Source organism: Antechinus flavipes, chromosome 1, assembly GCF_016432865.1.
Source record: "Antechinus flavipes isolate AdamAnt ecotype Samford, QLD, Australia chromosome 1, AdamAnt_v2, whole genome shotgun sequence".
NCBI lineage: Eukaryota > Metazoa > Chordata > Mammalia > Dasyuromorphia > Dasyuridae > Antechinus > Antechinus flavipes.
In genome coordinates, this window is record NC_067398.1 from 438,646,550 (window position 1) to 438,662,290 (window position 15,741).

At 35.6% G+C, this 15,741-nt stretch overlaps 1 protein-coding gene across 1 annotated transcript in view; it reads left to right on the forward strand.

Moving 5' to 3' along the window:
- Window positions 1-8,518, forward strand: part of ZNF704 (zinc finger protein 704) — a 321,372-nt gene extending 312,854 nt beyond the window's left edge. The window contains exons 8-9 of the mRNA XM_051969987.1: window positions 369-469; window positions 7,954-8,518. Of these exons, the coding sequence (XP_051825947.1) occupies window positions 369-469; window positions 7,954-8,065 (213 nt within the window). The 3' untranslated portion in view covers window positions 8,066-8,518. The remainder of the gene's footprint in view (window positions 1-368; window positions 470-7,953) is intronic.
- Window positions 8,519-15,741: the final 7,223 nt, after the last annotated feature.

Consider the following 15,741-nt stretch of genomic DNA (forward strand, 5'->3'; position numbering starts at 1 on the left):
ATGATCCCTTGATTTCTGTTAAGTATTTTAAATTGGGAAAAAAAATAAAGTTAAAAGTACTTTTCAAATATAGATTGTTACTAAGGACAGCTTCCAGAATGAACATAACAGAAGTTTGGGTATTGTTCTTTGGCTGTCACTGTTTTTAACATGTTGTCTTTCTTGATTTACATTTAAAAGAAAAAAAGCCATATTGTCATTATCTTGTCGGTTTTAAAAGGCAACCTCTGGGAAGCAGAGAATATGCCTTTTCTTTGAGTAGTCATTCTGTGTATCCAAGTGTCTTACACAGCACAGTGTAATGAAAAGGAGAATTTTAGAAAAATAGACATTACATTGTAAATTGTGTTTTCTGTGTTTCCAACTAGGTTTCCCCAACACACAATCGTCCTGTGGGCATAGGAGAGCAGAGACAACAACAGACTCATTCAGTCCTGTCTTCACCTCCCAGAGGATCAGTCAGCTTAAGGTATGAGTATTGAAACTGCAGAGCAACAAGTGAAATCCCAAGGAAGCCAAATAACAATTAGAAATACATCAAGGGAACAGATAAATAAGAAACAAAAGCTTCTTTAAACCTGTCCTATAGTATAATGGTATAATTAAAATCCCCTTTCCTTCAATCCCACTTTTTGCAGTCATAAGACATTATGCAGAGTTTTCAATTGGAAGGTGAAGAAAAGTAGTGAAATTTTTACAATAAGTGTTTTATTGAAGGACAGGTAAAGAAAGGCATTTATTACACAATAAAGGCTCTATAGTTATATAAATTAAAGGCACAGATTTTTACTCTAAGCTATGTTTATTCAGAGTTATCTGCATATAGCAGGTTAACTTAAGTCCAGGCTTCATTAGATGAGTTTTATATTAAAGAAATAGAAGGAAAATATAAGCTTTATGATATCAGAAACAACTAACCTGGAAAAACGGTCAAGGATCAAGAATAGTCTTCCTCTCTGAAAGTTATACATTTTTAAAAGCTTGGACACTGTACTTCATGAAATCATATGTGAAAATTGTCTAAACCTATTATAACCAGAGAGCAGAGTACAGGTAGAATGTCCTGCTGAAAGAAATCTCAAAGGGAAGAGTCTCAGTAATACCACAGACAAAATCCAGGGTTTCTAAGTTGAAGGAAAAATACTGCACACATGCAGAAAGCAATAGTTTAAGTACCAAAGAAACACAATCAGGATGACATAGGATCTGACAACTACACTCTACAAGAGAAGAAATCTTAGAATTTATTCTAAAATGCTAAAGCTATTGTCTTACAAACAAGAATAACTTACCCTAAAGAGCTCAAGGGTTTTTTGTTGTTGTTGTTTTGTTTTTACATTATAATCATGTCCACTTTACCCCTACTCTGAGAGAGGTGTAACAAAGTAACACAATAAAATTTACAATATAGTGATCTCATCTGAAAAGATGCAGCATTCCACATCTGTAGCACCCCCATTTCCACATTTCTTTTTTAAAAATTCTTTTAAGGTTGTTCTTTTTAATTATTAGATTTATTTTCTCTCACTCCCACTTCAGTTAAGAGGGAGAGATGAGAAAAAGGGAAGGAGAAAGGGGGAAGAAGGGAGAGACGGAGAGGGAGGGAGAGAGGGGAAGAAAGGAAGGAAGAGAAAGGAAAAGAGAAGAAACATAATTTCCTTGTGGCAGACACAGTACGCTTAGTCGAACAAAACAAATTCTTTCAGTGGCTATATACAAAATATTTGTTTCATTCTGTACCCTACTGCTATCTCTCAAGAGGTGATAAAACAAACAAAAATATTAATAATAACTCAGCCCAAAGAATTAGAGATTCCATTTAAAATAACTTCATAATGTTGGTTAGCTGTTGCCCTTTGTTTTCAGAGGTCTAAAACGATTACATTATGTTGGAATCAAGATACAGTATGTCTGATTGTGGTTGATCAGACCATTATGAACTCAGGGTGCTTTATCACAGGTCAGGCACAAGTAGTCTATGTGAACAATTGGGGTGGGCTCTCTAAATTTATACATCTTGACTTTCTTTTGAGCTACTTCAGTTCTACTTTGTTCATAGAGCACATTGCCTTCTTTGAAGCATGTATGTCATGCTAGGCAGTCCTTTGCTGGCATTTCCCATGTCAATTAACTCCAAAATTCTTTAGAGAAATCTTGAGCATGTCCTTGTATCACTTCTCTGCTAAAGGTCCTATTTCCGGGATTTATGAGGAAATATGGCAAATTTATAAGAGAAAAAGTCATTTCCTAGTTGATAAATGGGCTAAGGATAAGTAGGCAGTTCTCAAGTAAAGAGAACTATTTATAGACATATTAAAAAATACTACAAATAATATGTAGATAATTTTATATTAAAATACTTCTGAGATTACAAAAAGATTTCTAAAAGATTAGCAAAGATGACAAAAAAAAGGAAAATGGGAAATGGGAAAGATTGAGGGAAAACAGGCACATTGATGCATTATTGGTGTATATGGTTACAACTATTCCGTAATTTGTTTTTGTTCAGTCATTTTTGAGCCCTGTCTGATTCTTTGAACCCCCAATTGGGATTTCCTTCACAAAGATACTGGAATGATTTGCCATTTCCTTCTCCAACTCATTTTACAGATGAGGAAACCAAAGCAAACAGGAAGAAGTGACTTACCCAGAGTCACATAGCTAATAAGTGTCAGAGGCTAAATTTGAACTCAGCAAGAACTCAAAACAACTTTTTTATATACAAAAAAAATTACCAAATAGTACATGCCTTTGACCTAGCTCTAACACTGCCAAATATGAAAGAAATCAAGGAAGAAAATATTCCTAAAATGTACAAAATTGTTTTTAGCTGTACTTTTTTGTAGTTATCAAAAAAGCTGGAAACTGAAGGCTTGCCAATCAATTAAGAAATTGCTGAATAAGTCATGGAATGTGAATGTGATGAATGTTTTTGTGTTGTAAGAAGAAAATACATTATTTCAGAGATACTTGGAAAGCCTTCTATGAACTGATGCAGAGGGAAGTGAGCAAGTAGAACCAGAAAAACAATTTCTTTTTCAACATCATAATTTTAAAAACAGTTTTGAAAACTATTGTAAATCAATTAATGAAATGATCAGAACAAGAACAATTAAAACAATAATATCACTTTAAAGAAAAACCTCAGAGGAGGATTCTGGGATGATGTTGGATTAAGTCAGATAATTTTAAGCTCTCCAGATTTCCCCCACAATAAAACAAAATTATGCTTCAATGCAAACATAGCCCAGTGAAAATTAAATAAAAGTTGGGACAGAAGAGTGGTCCTTCTAAGACAACCAGAGAAGATCCTAAAAAAGATCTCAAGATGAACATTTCAACTAGTGTGATGTATAATAAATATCTCCAGGCTAGTTCTTCTGAAACAGCAAGCTGGGAATACCAGGGCTTATTGGGTTCAAAGGAACTCTTAGCCTCAGCTATAGGAATTGTCACTTCCTGGACAGTGTTAGGAGTAGAGGGTCTGAGTATAGGAAGATTTAAGGAACCTCTTTTGTTAAGGAATGTCAGGCTCAGGTCTGCCGTTGAGACTTGGCCCTGGGTGAGAAGGAACCAGCACATGCCCCATGAGTGCAGAAACAATGGAGCACATAAGCTGTTGGGCACCTTCAAGAGGGTGAAATGATTGGTTTGGAGTTCCAGGCTAGAGGAAAGAACTCTAGAGGAAAGCATCATCCCTCCCACTTCCACCCCAAGACTAGAAGTATTTACATAAACAAGCTTTTATTTTAAAAAAAATGAATGAGCAGGCAAAGTAGAAAATATCCAACCTTAGAAAGTTACTATGGAAATAGGGAAGACTGTATTTCATCTTCAGAGGAGGATATTGAAATTTTAAAAAGCCTCTCCTACCCCAAGAGTCACAAATATGTGACATTTTAAAAATATGGCTCCCCAAAAAGAATTTATAGAAGAGGTCAAAAAAGACCTTGAAAATCAAATGAAAAAGATTGAGAAAAAAACTAAAAATAAAAAACTAAGAATAATCCAAAAAGGTTATAAAAAGAAATTATATATGTATATATATACATACACACATATATAATGAAAAATAGAAGAGAGCATGAGGTATTTTATAAGAAAAACAACAGATCTGAAGAATCAAGAAGAGAAAACAAATAATTGGTCTAACTGAAAGCTATGACTACAAAAAGAATCTTGACATAATAATACACAAACTAATTAAAGAGAATTGTCCTGAAGGGATAGAATAAAAGGGGGGGAGTAGAAGTGGAAAAAATCCACGATTAAACATCTGAAAGAAATCCTACCAAAAAAATACAGAAACATCATTGCTAAATTTTGAAACCCCCAGATCAAAGAGAAAATTTTACAAGCAACAACAACAAACAAAAAAGCCAACTCAAATATAATTGAAAGTGCAGTAAGACCTACCAGCTGGTACAATAAAAGACCACTGGTTCTGGAATACTATATAGCAACAATAAAAAAAAAAAAAAAACTAGGGCCAAAAACATCACATACAGTAAAATTAAGTTTAATATTGAATGGAAAAATGGACATTCAATGAACTGTCAGAGTTTCGGGATATTTTCACAAACATCAAAGACTAACTTCAAGGGACTCAATAAGGACAAATTGTTTATGTTTTATATGTGAAAATATAAGCCATATGTCTAATATTATCACTAATAATTGTATAGTCCGAAAGAAAGATTGAGGTAGAGCCAAGTATGATATGACTTCAGAAGAACAAAATTGTAGAGAAAAAGGTAAAGAGTAATTATGCTATGCAAATGAGATATAAGAGCAAGAACAGCCATAGGAATTAAATGTGGGAGGAGGGCTAGTAGTTCTGAATTCTACTTATATCAGGAATGGATTAAAGAGGGAACATTACATATGCATCCAGAAGGATATAACACCTTCCAAAATCTATTAAAGAAATAAGAGGGGAAGGGAATAGAATAAGGCAAGGTATATTGAAGAGAGTGGGATAAGATGTATGAATTAATAGGAAAAGGATAAAGAGGGAGAGAAAAGGGGGGTTAAGATAAAAGAGGGATATTTAGGGGGATGGGGGGGTATTAAAGGCAAGGCAAATTAAGCAGCAGAAGTAAAGTAAAAGAATTAGAAAGGATAGGAAAGAAGGGATATGTACAAACATACTAACAATGATCAGGAGTAGAATCCATTAGGAGAAAAAAGTTGGTGTAGTAATCATTGATCTCAAAGTCAGAGTTAAGAAAGATTCACTCAAGAAAGAAATATACAGTATATGTCAGCCATATTAATATTGGTTTAAACCTGTATTTGTGTTTGTATGTAGGTGTACATATATATGCATGTGTGTGTGTGTATATACATAAATATATCTGTTTAACCATTGCTGCTTGGGAGAAGTGAGCAAAAGAAAAGGGGGGAAAAGAATAAAGTAAAAAGTACACAACAGAGAACAAAAGAAAAGCTACAAGAAAGCAAAGAAAAGATGGATAATTCTGAATACATATTCTATTATTATGTACACTTTCTTGAAGTAGAAATTTATTGTTACATGTTTTGAATCCTCCCTTATGTTTTGCTGTGCACATGACAATTTTTTTCTATTTTGTATTTGCTTTAAAGAAAGAAAGAAAAACAACTTTTGAAAATTGTAGGAATGATGATCTTTACAATGATTACCCATGATTTCAGAGGACTGATGATGAAAATCAAATGGTTGAAAAAAATTGCAAATGTGTAAAATATCCAGATGACAAAATAAAACTAGAGAATTTAAACAACCCAATTTCAAACCATGCATGGAGTCCCAAAGAAAAAACTCCCAAACCAGATAGAGTCATAAGTAAATTCTACAAAGCATTTAAACAATTAATTCTAGTATTATGTAAAAATAGTTTGCAGAAATAGCAGAACATAAGTGATCCCACCAAATTCCTTCTATGACATATAGTCTTGATTCGTAAACCATAAGTTAAACTAGAAAAAGATCATATAGTTCAATATCCCTGATGAACATTAATGCAAAATATTTTAGCAAAGAAACTAAAATAACATATCACAAAGATTTTACACTATGATTGGATTAGATTCATACTAGTAAGGCAGAGTTAGTTTAATAAAAGGAAGAATTTAAATTTTATTTCCCATATTATAATAAAATGAGCAAAAATCATATTATCATATGAAGAGATACAGTAAAAGCTTTAAACAAAATACATCTATTTCTGTTATAAAACACAAAGAAGACATGGAATTAATGGAATTTTCATCAAAAAGATAACTAGCATACTATATATCTAAAATGAAGAGCTACCATTATACATAATGGTAATAAATTAGAATCCTTTCCAATAAAATCAGATATAATAATGATGTCCATTATAGCCACTTCTATTTGATATAATACCAGAACTGCTAGCTACAGCATTAAAACAAGAAAAAATAATTGAGGGAATAAGTATAAGGAATATGATTAAATTAATTATTACTTTTTGCAAAAGAAATAATCGTACATTAAACCTAGCCAACTAAAAATTAATTGAAACAATCTTCAGCAAACTTATGTGATATAAAATAAACCCACATAAGTCATCAGCATTTCTAGAGAATACCAATAAGAACTGGTATGAATATAACCCTAAAGAGAAAAAAAAATTGGATCTTTAATAGAATACAGGACTTTTGTGTATTTCTCATGAAAAGTCTATAGCTGAAAAAGAAGAAATTATTCAGACATTCTTGATTTCCCATTAGATATGTTCTCAGCATTTCATTCCTCACCTTCATCTCTAGCACCTCACATCCATCAAAGCAACATGGCACCCTTATTACAACCTGATCTTCCCAGATTTCTCTGAAACTGCCTGCTCATCATTTCTTATAATATAATAATATTCCATTATACTCACATATCACAATTTGTTCAGTCATTCCCCAATTAAAAGGCATCCCCCCAGTTTCTAGTTCTTTGCCAAGACACACACACACACACACACACAACCTGCTATTGATATTTTTATGCTTGTAGGTTCTTTCCCTTTCCCTCTGTTTTTAATTGTGGGTAAGGAGGGAAAGAGAGATAGCAATGCCAAAAAGAGGTCATTCAGATATTTTTAAATTCACAGATGAGAACAGAAATTCAGAAAGAAACACACACAAAAAGCAAGATAGCCTTGAAATGAACATGTGGGATTTATTACATATTTTTGAAAAAAGGTACCTGTATGGTACCTTAAATACCATCTAATCTAATACCATCTTATTATAGATAAAGAAACCAAAAATGAATTATTCGAGGACACATAGGTAGGAAGCAGCCAAGGCAGAACTTAATCTCAGGTCCTCTGACTCCAAAGCCAGTGTTTTTGCCACTGTACCATATACCACCTCTAAAAATGTTTAATGGAGTTCCATCCACAGCCCAGAAATAGGGAGGCTAAAATTTAAGAGGTACAGTAAGGTGTCCAATTATCTAGGCCTAACCATTGTAATTCAGTGAGGTGATTCCCAAAATTTAAGAATAACTTGAAATCCCAGATAGTATTCCATTTCTTCTTAAGTTTCTACCAGGGTTTTTTTCTGCTTTTAAGAGACAAATATATTTTCAGTAACCAGCACAGTGCATAGTAGGTACTTAATAAATGCTTATTAATAGATTAAATATAATAAGTAACATTTCTATAGAGGTTCCAGGTCTGCAAAGCACTTTGCACAGTTTGTCTCATTTCATCCTCACACAGCCCTATGAAGTAGGTACTACAGATATTTTTGTCCCTGTTGCAACTGAGATTCTGGCAAGTGAAGGCCTTTGCTCTTGGTAACTATTTTAAGTGTCTGGGGAAGGATTTGAACCTAGAGGTTCTCCTAATTCCAAGACCAGAGTTCTTGACCTGCTCTGCCACAGTGCACATTTTAAGAGAAGGTCCTGAGAACTGCCATTGAATAGATGCTTCTTTTCTTATCTTACAGAAAGCCACGGGGGGAGGGCAAGAAATGCCGGAAGGTTTACGGCATGGAGAATCGAGATATGTGGTGCACTGCCTGCCGTTGGAAGAAGGCCTGCCAAAGGTTCATTGACTGAAGAGCAGAAGCCTCAAAGGTGCGGGGTGTGGATGCCCAAGAGCCTACCTACAGCTGCCCTTGACACTCTTCCTGCCCTCTCTTTCCACTCCTGGTTTTGAAAAGAGCTTTTTTGCATTAACCACAAAAATGCATTCGTAGCCAAGGTGAAGCCCTCAAGAAACCTGTGTGTGGAAGAACAGCAAAAAAATTTTAAAATAACTAGCATCACCAACCAGTATCCAACCTGGAGCAGCTATAACTTTTTTTTTAATTTAAAAAAAAAGTTAATCTTTTGCTCTGTGACTTCCTTACCATCCTGGCCCCAGTAGATCTTGTAACTGTACTGTGAACTTCTGTAGCAGTTAAAACAACCAACCCTTCTTGCCCTAGAATGGAGGTATCTTTTGCTATGTTTTCTGACTAACATACCTTCCAAGATTTTTTTCTGACACTTTAAAAAAAAAAAAAACAACCTACCACATAAGCTACAGTTTATTCAACAGCATTTGTACAAAGAATGGACTCTACTCCTTAATTTCCCAATGTGAACAGTCTTGCTTCTCTTTCCCATTTGACTCCTTGGAGCCATGCATATTCTGCTGTGCTATAGGGACAGCACTCATGATTTCTTTTCCATTTGGGGTTTTCTTTTTTAAAAAATGGCCACACACCAGAAGTCCTGTGGGAGCTATTAACCTGTAAGCCCCTTGGGACTTTTAAGAACACACAAAAAAAATAACATGATGGAAATCACCAGCAAACTTCAGCCATGAGCTGAGATCAGGAAATCCAATTGTCATCATTGGTAAACATCTGGGAGCTTCATTTAGTTTCCCAAGAAGCTTTTTCTAATTGCTTGGCTTTCTATGATGTAGTGGCCATGCCATGAGAGGCAGCATTCTGCTTCTCTCCACCTTGTTTCAACTCCATCAAGAACTGGTCCATGTAGCCATCTGGGTAACCCTTAATCCTTTTTTTCAGGGATGTGATCCAAACCAGCAGCTCAGCTCTGTTTACTATTATTGCTTGTTTGTGAGACTGTTGCCAGTGTAATGGGTCACTAGTCCTTTCCACAAAAAAAGAAAAATTCTTCAACTGTTTTCAGAAAAGGTATAAAAATCAGAAACGTCCCATACAGATTAAACCTGTGAGGCTGGCTTTAAGTGCAAAGCAAGCCTACATAGTGTCATCCATTCTAAAACATCATTTCGAAGTTAGAAAATTAATTCCTATTTTGAGTGCACTTTTATAGATTTTTATGCTTTTTGCATGTCTGGTATATGGGTTAATGAATACTATAGATCTTTATTGGGGTTAATGCAAGATACAGACCTTTATTTTTTATCATTTGAAAAATTTGGGGCTATTTATTGATAATTATCTGAATGGAGAAAATACAGTAAACAAAAGGAAAATGCCATGTTGGATGTATACAAGGTGTAGTTATAGGAATATCTTTGTTTAGTAGGGTTAACATTTAAAAAGCATAGTATGTGTAGGATCTAAGGCCTTAGCTTACCAAAAAAAATGTATTTGAGAGCTAGGCCTAGCCCTACAAATAAGTTAATTTTCCATCCAATCTAAAACTTATTGCCCTACTTAAACATTTACTTTCTCCTACCCCTGTGCAAAGAAGAATAGCACCTTAGAGATGTATTGTGTAGAACTCGAAAATTATCATCAGCCATAGGAATGTTAAAATAAAATTGCACAAAGGAAGGGTGTTACTGTGTTTAGAAACTGTATATACTTACATATACAAATTTCTAAAATGAAATCTTTTTTATACCTGATTTTCCTTTTTATATTTAAAAAAAAATAACAAAAGGAAGTACAGGTAGGTTGCACAGTGCAATATTCTGGCCTCCATTATTTATGCTTAATTTTTGGCACATAGAGAGAATCATGGTCTTTTGTTTCTTATGGGTTAATGACTAGCCTGGTTTTACCATTTCAGTTTTAGTCAATTCTACTGATAATTCTTTAAAACTCCTTTAGCTCCAGGTATTGGAAAATACCATTTGTACAACCCAACTTTAGTACCAGAATTCTTGGGGGAAAAGTACTTTTTAATACTGACTGTATAGTATGATATTCCCTGAATCAGCCATGAAAACAGTCTTTGAAAAATTCCATCATCTTCTCACCCATTTATTTGCCCCTAGTCTCACCACCCCCTCAAAAACAAGATTCTTTTTCCCCTTCTCGTCATTGTGCCTATCATAAAACTGTCTTAAACCAAGATAACACTACTCACCCACTCAGTAGGATGGTTTTATGTATGGTTAAGGATTTGTTCTGATTTCTTTTATGACTAGTTAATATGATCAATGATCAGAATTAAGGCCTCCATCTGTGACTACAAAATGGAATTTTGTCTACTCTGTGAAGCTCCTCGACCTGTTTGCAGATAGAATCTATTCCTTGGTTTTGTTTGTCTGATTTAGTAGCCGATAATGAAGAACTGAATTCTCCACATTCCATGAGATCTAGGTGTAGGGGAGAGCTCTGCACAGGATCAATTTCTGTGGCCATTGTACTCAACCCCTACCTCCACCCCTTTCTATCCTCACCCCCAGGGAGATATTCCACTGTGGATGATGTTCTCCAGAAATACTTTAGATAACCTTCCCTCCCCAACTTCAGTCATCTGATTTTCAGAACCAGTACAGCGTAATGAGAGGCATCTGCATCCCAGCCACTTACTTCCCTAGAGTGCCTACACAAAACATCACTTTGGTTTAAAGCAAGAGTTCCTAACTTTTGGGGAGGTTGTTGACTTATGTGGCAGCCTTGCTAAGCCAATGGGCCCCCTCTCAGAATAATAATCTTAATATATACTGTTATAAAGAAAATCAATTATACTGAATAAGTTACCAAAATACTTTTTAGAGCACAAGTTTGTAGACCCCAGGTTAAGAACTCCTGGTTTAAAACCATCATCATTCATACTGAGTCACCAAATCAACCAAGGATGAGCAATACAAAAAAAATGGTGCAGAGATTTTCATTCTAACTGGTTTCTAGACAGCAGGTTTTTATTGGGCACTAGACTATATTCCAAGGCTAGGGATACACAGCCCTGACTTTGCTTTCATAACACATATCCGCATTGACATATGAACAACCCAAGCCCCATATTTTGGTATTTGAGGTAGCTGGGAGATATGTTTTTCCTAGTTGACCTACAAGAAGGGGAATTGTGACTTCTTAAATATAAACTTAGGAAGGTTGTGGTGGTAGTGGTTGTTGTTTTGAATCCAAAAAATAACTCCAATCTACAAAAACAAATTATTTTATCTATTTTTAAAAGAAATAGGGTAATTTGGTTATAATTATTTATCTCATGCCAAATTAAACTATATGTTCATTTTATAATGTTGCATTGGTCCATATATCACCTTAATTCTTCATTTGGTAGTTGGAAGAAGAGGAAGGAAAGAAGTTGACTTCATTCTAAAAGCTTCAGTTACCCTCTTGTTACTTATGTAAATGCCTCGAGCAACACACTGGAGCTCTGCCCACACAGAAGGAGTGGCAAGAATATGAATTAAGGTCCAAAAATATTTCCAAAAGCATCTCTGTGATTGTCACTTTGATTTTTCACAAAGTTTCCTGTCTTCTCTATAGAGGGCATTTCTTTACTGCCAACACTATAGAGCCCAAATATCTGAAAAGACAATGATCCCCTATATGTACTGTGATCAGCATGGCCACTTCCAAAATCAGGCATCCTTTATCTTAATAATTCTTATAAAAAGCTTTTGCCAAAGCTCCTCAGTGCTTTCCAGTAGAGATGTACCAAACTTCCTTGAAAGGAGAACTTGAAAAGTAGAGAAGAAGGTTCCCATAGGGGGACTCCAGTGGGAGATGGGGGAAGAGACCTTCTGGCAGCATAAGCAGGAGTTTATCTACCTTGCACAGATTTGAGTGGTGCTATGACCAAACTGATTTTAGGGGCTCACCTTTGCACCTCAAATCATGACACCATCATGGCTCTCTGAAAAGAAAACAGACTGCAGGCTCATCTAAGGAAGAGGGAAAAGCCCTGACGAACAAAAGCTTCCATTACCTGGATAGAAAGGTCACCTCTCTTCCTAATACAAAACACAGCATGGATGCTCCCACCCCATCATCCCATACATGTTGGCCATTTTTTCTTCTCTAGCTGGGAGCACTGGGGGTAGTCACAAGCAATGAATTCACTCACCCAGCATCCTCTGTGCTCTGCAGCATATTTTTGTCCATAAACTGTGACCTGGGAGGCACAAAGGGAGATAAATGCTGTGCTGAAGTACCATTTTTATTATAGAATTGCCTTTCTGGTCATAACTGTTATCTGCAAATGAAACTTTTCAGCTGAGTGATGCAGTTGTTATAGGCCTTTGACTTTCCATGAAATTTTAGCATAAGGATTCATTTGCATGGTAGAAATGAGTTCTGAAAATGAAGTCTAACCTATGAACTTCAAAGTTGATAATTAAATGTAAGTGGACTCTGTCTTTTACTTTTACTAAGCTACACTGGAAAGCAGCTCTCAGTTCTAAATCCAGAATCAGTGCTGCAAAGGTTTTAATTTTTTTTTCTTCTCAAAGGCTTCAATGGAAAGGGGAAAATGCAGCATTCATCTAGCCTGAGAAGTGACTAAAATTGTATATAATAATAGCTCGCTTTTAGACAGTGCTTTACCATTTACAAAGCACTTTACACACAGTCTCATTTAATCTTATGAGAGCAGTAGGGCAAGTGTTATTCACCCTCCTCTCACTTTTAATATAAAGTAGAATACCTTGGTAATAGTTGCAAAATAATGTAAATAGTACTCATTTCCTCAGGGAAAATTAAAGGGCAGAACATTTGTAAATTAGGTCTGGTGGACCCTAACAGGAGTAAGAGTTTTAATATGTATTTTTAGTGTTTTTTCTAGTCAAAGCGATGTAGCAAAATGAAGATGATGTCTAAATTCAGAGAAGACCACAGTAAAGGGGAGGCCACTGTCTTAGGTAGCATGCAGCTCCTCCCCTGCCGTGTGAGTCTCCCTTAAGGAATAGGTATATATTTATAGCTGATCTGAAGTTCTAAGATTGGATTTGAATCCCAAACAGATATTGCCTGTGGCTTCTCCAGCCCTGCAGTTGTTTGTTGACTTTGTATAAAGCTTTTTTGAATGTACTTGTAAACATGAAGTTTTGTCATCTCCTTCTACAATCCCTCAGTTAAATAGCTATATTATAGAAGTGGAAGTCTGTACAACAGAAGCAGTTTAAAATGTGTTTTGCACTCCATAGCATGCTGTAGTGCAAACCTAGAAGTACCTTCATGGGTAAGGTACTTCTTTCTTCCAAATACTGTCAAATTTAGATCGATCTTTCTTCATGTCTTCTGTAGCGCTGACCCAAGTGGAAGCCAGGTAGAATTCATGAATATAAATGAGAGCCAAAGCAGGGTAGGATTCATGAATACAAATGTGGTTGTGGAGCATATTATAGAGTGCTCTAGGCACAGAGGTCTAGTAGAAATTCATCTCCATGAGAAAACAACTACCAGAGCTGCACATAACAAACTCTCCACCTTCCTCAAGCCTACAGCAATTTCTCCTTATTAGAACTTCTTGGTAGAGTCCTTTTGCATCTCCGTTTGCTCATTCAAGTAGCATTAAAACTTTTAGATGACATTATTAACATTCACACTCACTCGGATAGTTTATAGAAATAAAAATTACACTAGACTAATGGGTTTTCTCTGTATAGATATCAATCCTGCCTTGTAAGTCCCCAGGAAGCATAAATGCTGATTTCCCAGGCTGTCATAGGAATGGTAATCAAAGGAGGGATTATTCTTCTGATCATTTTTATACATAGTTTTTTGTTTAGTTTGCTTGTTTCACAAAACAATCTCATTCTGTGTAACTTTGCTGTTAGTCTGGGATTCAGAACGCTATTTGATCAGATCAGTATGTAAATTTAAATAACACTAAAATTAACTTAATTTGGTTTTGGGGAGTTTTTTTTTTTTTTTTAAAGCCTGTTTAAAAATCTCCACCCTTCTAAGAAGCAAGAGACTCTACTAATAAGCTCTGGTGCTTGACCTCTTGAGGGGACCAAAAACATTTTTCAAGATGCCCGGTGCTTTGTCAGCAGCAGCACAGGCTGCATCCTTGTGGTTAGACAGGAGATGCTATTCATCTCCATGAAGCACACCTAGGGCAGTGTTTCTATCAGGCAAGAAGGAGGAGGAGCAGCCTTTAATATCAACAATGCAACTCTCCCTAAACAAAGGGCTTCACTACTTGGATTCCTAGTGACTGGTCACTCCCTAGGTCTCTTATCTCACTGCAGCAAGGACAAGAATAGGCTAAACTGAAGATGTACAATAAGAGAATCCCCAAGTTCTTCTTTTCCACTATCATTACCAGAACCTAAAATGGTGTTTCAGAGTACTGTGGGATGAAAAAGACATTCCAAAAGAGACATTTTCTATGCCATTTTAAACTAACAGCTTTGACTGTTAATCAAAAGAGGCACTTTTTTTTATTAGTCATGTATTTAACTTGTTTAAGACACTCAGTATGAAGTTACTAGCTGCCAGTCCTACAGATGAGCTTATAATATGGGAATTGTAGAAGTGTATGTAATGTGAGAAATTAGTCATCATTGGGTGAGATGAGATTTTTTTTTTTAATCTATTAGCTCAAAGATAGAATTCATGGGGAATCATCAAGATTTGGGGTTCTTTAGTTCCCAGAATTAATTATAATCTCTTTAGTGAGGCCTCTCTCCAATAAACCAAATGCTTAATCTTTCGATGTGAGAAATATACTCATAAGGGATGACAGACAGGTTATAAGAAAGTGACTGTGTTCTCAAGAGTCAAGTAGGTTAATCAAAACAAAATTTTTTTAAAATTAAAAGTGAGGTTGATATGCTAGAGATCTTAATTCCTGCCTAAACGTTTTTGGCTTTATTTAAATAATACTGCAGTATCTATATATTTTGATTAGATCTATTCCCAGATGCTTCAGATGTATGGCTAGGTTTTCAGGGGGGGAAAAATACCCTGATAATCTCAAATTTGTGGGGCAGTTTAGGTGTTATAGTGGATAGAGTTCCAGACCTGAAGTCAGGAAGGCTCATCTTCCTAATTTAAAATCTGGCCTCAGACACTTAATTAGTTATGTGACCCTGGACATTTTACTTAACCCTGTTTGCCTCCATTTCCTCATCTGTAAAATGAGCTGGAGAAGGAAATAGTAAACCACTCTGGTATTTTTTACAAAGAAACCCCTAAATGGGGTCACAAAGAGTCGGTCATAACTAAAATAACTGAACAATCTTAAGTACAAACTGGAATGTAGAGGGTAGATGCAAATCCAATGGTCTATCTCTTTTGAGGTAACCAGGAAGGCAGACAACCATATGAACTCAAAAAGGCCTTAAAACTGAAAACTTGAGGGATTATGATGGATCCTGAGATTGTAGATTTACAGCTGGAAGTGACATTATATAATTCATTTAGGAAACTAAGGTCCAGACATGAAGTGACTTGTTCAAGATCACAAGGGGTAGTCAATGACAGAGCCAGGTTTCAGTCACAGACCCTTTAACTCCAGTGCTCTTCCTACTAAACCAAGCTGAGTCCTGAGAAGCTTTGTATAGCCCATAGATCTTGGTGATACACAGGTCAAGTTCCCAACCA